This window comes from Apis dorsata, unplaced genomic scaffold (genome assembly GCF_000469605.1).
Source record: "Apis dorsata unplaced genomic scaffold, Apis dorsata 1.3 scaffold_92, whole genome shotgun sequence".
NCBI lineage: Eukaryota > Metazoa > Arthropoda > Insecta > Hymenoptera > Apidae > Apis > Apis dorsata.
The window spans coordinates 479,137-484,244 of record NW_006263390.1 but is presented as its reverse complement, the minus strand read 5'-3'; the positions used below and the strand labels follow the sequence as shown (position 1 = coordinate 484,244).

The 5,108-nt window shown below is 47.0% G+C and overlaps 1 protein-coding gene across 1 annotated transcript in view; it reads right to left on the bottom strand.

The window, feature by feature from the left end:
- The window catches only part of LOC102674731 (peptidyl-prolyl cis-trans isomerase G-like), a 49,832-nt gene that overhangs the window by 1,895 nt on the left and 42,829 nt on the right, over positions 1-5,108 (bottom strand). The window contains 2 exon segments of the mRNA XM_031508611.1: positions 1-12; positions 90-274. The exon segment at positions 1-12 is cut by the window's left edge and continues 1 nt beyond it. Of these exon segments, the coding sequence (XP_031364471.1) occupies positions 1-12; positions 90-274 (197 nt within the window).

Here is a 5,108-nt window from a genome sequence, read left to right as displayed (position 1 = left end):
GGACACCGGCACCTGATCAATTGAAGATTAATTTTTTTTTTTTTTTTTTTTGACTCGAAAGATAGACGAAAAATAAAGAAAGAACTCACGGTTTTCTCGGCTGTGCCCTTCTCATGTTTTGAGGTTGCGAGGAGGACAGATGATGTCTGTAGACTCTGTGCTCCAAGGGTTTCTCGTTGCTCGCGTCGTACTCGGTTCTCTCTCGACACTCGCATTCCGTGTGATTGTAGAAAGACAGTTTCTCCACCACGCTACCGCCACCCACATTCGTGGTCTGCAAAAATAACCGAGGACCCCTCCTTGTCACATTATATTCGGAATCGGGAAATTTAATTATATAGTTTTTTAATCTTATCGGTCGGACGGTTTGAGGTTAGGTTGTCGATTCGAAGTTATCCGCCATCGATTATCCACATTGACGATACATGACGAAACGGGGGAATCGGGACACGGATACGAACGAAATACGAGATATATAGAAGTCGAAAGACATTGTTTTGAAAGTGGGGTCGTTGGAAAAGTTGGTTTCGCGTTTGTTTAACGTTAATTACTACCGCTATCGACGCGCTCGGAATTAGCCAGTAGCGGATAATTCTAATCTGTCTTGCATTTCAATTGCTCTCTTTCTCTCTCTCATCATCGGGTATCGGGAATGTGGAGTAGAAAGCTCGTAAATCTAATGAGGGCGGAGGGGGGGGAGGGAGGGAGAGAAAAGGAACGAAATGGCCGATCTCCCGTGGGAATACAGATTAGTCTGGCTGCGTTTTTTTTTTTTTTTTTTTTTTTTCCTTTTTTTTCTCGAAACGCAACTGGTTCGAGATCGAGGTTTCGGTTTAATCCGAGCGACAAGTAGGATCGAGGAGGAAGAGGAGGAGGAGTCTGATAGGTCGTGCGCGTAATTGAGTCGCAGTTTTAAGTGGGTCGAGCATCTATGGATCGTGGCAAGGATCGAGATACGACAATAGGCTAGCGGAACGAAACGTCGCGATCACTTTGTCCGAGGGTAACTCGATCTCTTCTTCTCGATCTTTTCTCGATCCGATTTGATGGATCAGTCGGTGACAATCATTTGTTTCCGCCGGTTCAAAGGTTTTTCTCGCTTATTATATAACGCGATAATTATCGATCGGCGGGCAAATTCGAACTCGTTGGCGATGTCTCTCAGCCTTCGGTCTCTTCGTGTATGTTACACGAAGGGCGAAGATATATGGTCGACACGATTGGTAACGCGAATGCGTTTATAATCGTGTACAGAAGAAGAAGAAGAAGAAGAAGAAAAAGAAGGAGATTCAACGTGTTCTAGGTTAATAAATACTCGTTGCTTTAATCGAGATGCAAAAGTGAAGGGGGATCGGTGATTAGAGCGAAGGAAGGTTGATATTTTTTTTTTTTTTTTTTTTTTTTTTTTTACGATGAAATTTCATGGAGCGTTAGTTAACGTTATTCATCGGCGGTTGCGTACGGCTCGAAGACAGATAGTTGGAGAGAAAGAGGAGGAGAGCGGAAGAACGGGAAAATCGATGGTCGTGGGTGAATAAAGAATCGTGGAGGACAAATCGATCCGAAGAGTAAAGACGGTCTCTTCTCGATCCTTGCCGGATCTTTGTAATACGTTTGCGCCGAGATTGAGGTTCGCGATCGTTTCTTGACGAATAGCCTGACCGTGGTAATAAATTTCATTCCCCAATGGCGTACTCCGGTGAATTCGCTTCGGTGAAACCTAACGGTCGAATTTAATCGAAACGATCCAACTCTTTATTATCGTTTACGATTTCTCATCGGCAACAAGATTTTCGACATCCGGATCGAGTCCACTTGGAACAAAATTCCTTTCCCTTTTATTATGCAGCAACTCGTACGGGACGTAGAGTAGAATCCGTTGAGTCGAGAAAGTACGCGGGCTCGCCGCTGCCGCCACTGTCGCGCTCTGCCGTTTAATCCTCTCGGTAAAGTATTTATATAATGGCCACGCTACGCGCTATCTTCTCGCGACGAGTTTTCCGTTCCGAATTTTTCCGCATTTTTTCCGCGCGATAAAAATCGAAGTTGAAAAATCATGCGATCGAGCAATCGAGTATTTCCAGTATTGCGGTGCATTAGCTTGTTTGCCTTCGCGATGGAAAGGAGATTTTAAACTTGCGGTGAATGCCGTTTACATGCCTTGTAATGTGCTTATAACGTATAACCAAGCATCGAGTACAATTTCGCCGATCCTTTTTTCACGCGAAACAAGGGAAGATTGGGGAAACGATGGAAACGAAGCAACGAATCGAATTGTCTGTTTTTCATAGGTAGGGCCACGACCAGCAGCTGACCGGCCGGTTCTCATTAACATTCCCCGGTATCTCGCTCGGGGCATCCACTCGTGAATGAAACACGAAGCGAGCACGAAATCACGAGTCCCGGGATCGGTGAACCGTGCGTCTTCTCTACCACGTATCATTATTTCGTGCCCCGTTTCCCGCAATTTCGGCGCGTCGTCGAGTTCGTGACTCGATTCGTGGCCACGAATAAAACATAGAGCCTCGCGACTTCCATTACGTTCCGAAACGGTTGTAACCGCTTGTGTACAATATATACGAGATGGCGGTTAAATCGCCTTCCCGATTCCGACCAACGTTTGACCACCATCGACGAACTACTAGAGAGAGAGAGAGAGAGAAATTTTTCTCGTCTCGCGGGTGGTCGATCGATTCGCCGTTATTACTTCAAGAAATGGTGTATCTCTCTCCTTCTCTCACCGGAGAGAGATAAGTGTATACTCGGCCGGCCCATTCAAACCCTACTACTCTCCAGGACCAGATATCGACTGGGGCGCGAGTCTAACCAATGTTTTGGCTGAGAAAGAATTACACCGCACCGCCCTCCCTCCCTTCCTCCATCTTCGGACAATGTTTGTATATCTTTCGCGATCCTTCCTCCACTCGTTTATCTTCGCGCGTGAGATCTCGATCGCGTATTCGACCGCGGTCAGTTTTATCGGATTTTTCGCGAGATTCGATCTCTCCCTTATCGTCGCGGGTGGCGATAACGATGCTTGTTAGGACGTATAGGCGCCAACAGATACACGACGATACACGATCTCGTTACTCGGATAAACACGAAGCTTGATATTTCGATATTTGTTAGATCGAAGTTTATTCCGTTGTAAGGAACGTATAGAAACGAGTCTATACGTAGAAACGAGGCGAGAAGGTGAATTTGCCTCGAGAAAGCATCGATCGATCGAATTCGCGAGCGTAGGAGTCCCGGAAGTTCGATCTTCTTTCTAGGAATGCGATTAAACGCGCGCACGTGCGAGCATCGAGCGAGTTTCTGCGAGTTTCTGCAAACAGCTTTCTCTCGCGATTCGACGTAACGATCGATCGAATCATCGTTCGAGTTCGAAAAGTGTTGCGAAACGATAATTAATTCGTGACCGGCATGCGAAGAAATGGCGAATCGTCTCGCCTACGCGCTCGATATATTCCGTCGGATATATGCTCGACCGTGAACTGGTTTTTACGACGCGCGCTTCGACATCGATTCTATCTGTGTAATTGCCTCGAGTCGACGTCGCTTCCAAGATAGAACGACTACGATTCTTTCTAACATTTAATAACTTCCTCCTTGAAATAATATATCCTTCGTGGAACGTCGATATTTTTCATCCATTCTTCGTTCTAACGCGCCGTTTAAGCTCCCGTTCATAAGGGAATTCTCATCTTTAATCTTTTCTCGTCGGTTGAACAACAAATCGACGAAGGGATCTTATATCTTATTATAGTTGGCTAGACGGAGAGCGAGAGGGAATGAAGATGTTTCACGGGGAATTTCGATCGCGTCGAGGCGTACGTTGACGCGAACCGCACGAGCCGCCGCTACTCGGATCGTTTTACGCGTGGTACGGTCACGGTTTGCACGGCATGCGGATTTATCGACAGCGCCAACTCGCCTAATACCATTCCAGGCGGATATATATTCCGTGCTCGTACGTGTATTGTTCGAGGAAACGACTTGAGAGAAAGAAAAGGGCGAATAATTCGGCTCGTGAATCGCGTCGGTAAAACAGTCGTGGCAGTTTTTCACGGGCACGCGCGTAACCGGCGTAACCGATTCGCTTTCGATTATCGGTGGGCGTTCCCGCGACCAATCGAGATCTCTATCGAAACACCGTGGCGAAACAAGATTACACTCATCTTTAACGCGGTTTATCGGTTTATCGACCGAAACGTATTTTCCGGGAGCGCGGAGATAGGAGTGTCTCAATTTGTCCCCCCTCGATGACAGGTCGCGTGTAATTTTAGTTGTCGGCCGATAAACAGTGTATAAATCTTGGCGGCCACCGTGTTCAACCTGCTCGAAACCAGTTGCAGATTCGGATCGCTCGAGGCGAGTCCGCCTCGCGATAATCATTAACCACACGACGACGTGATCGACGATTTCGCTTCTCGTCCCCGTCGCTTAATCGTGGCCCGGTGAAAGCGTTACGACCTTTCCACCGAATGGACGAATCCCTGGATCGAAGAAGAAAGCTCGGCTTCGATACTTTCCTTGCCGTTCCTCGCTACTTCTTTCGAGGAATAGTCTCGAAACAGGCGTCGGTCTATATTCGTACGCGTATTTGACGAATTGGAAATAGCACGGATTACGTCTCGAACATAATGGGACGTATGCAGCGAACGAGAGAAAGAGAGACGCGATATACATCCGGGATATCGATTCTTTGCCCTCGACATCGTGAGGTGGATAACGATCGATTCGAGTCATGCCGCGGATTAATTAACATTATACACGAGGCTAATAGCTAGTAGTATATAATGCCGCGAAAGATTGGTCGGTTCGCTCGTGCCAAGATTCGCGATTCGCCACAATACAGAGAAGATTAAACTCGATCGGGACTACTATGTGTACTTACGTGTTCGTAAGTAGGATGAATCGGTGGCGGTTTTAAAACCGTTGGAAAAAGATGGTTAGAAGGTGACTCGGAAAGAGGGCAGGAACGAATCGCGTACGTTTTGTTCGTGCGCATCGTGATCGCGCATCGGTATCGCGCGCACGCGTGGTTAACACGGTAAGAAGTAAAGCGGACGAACATTTCACCGTTTTTTGCGCCATCACGGGCATGG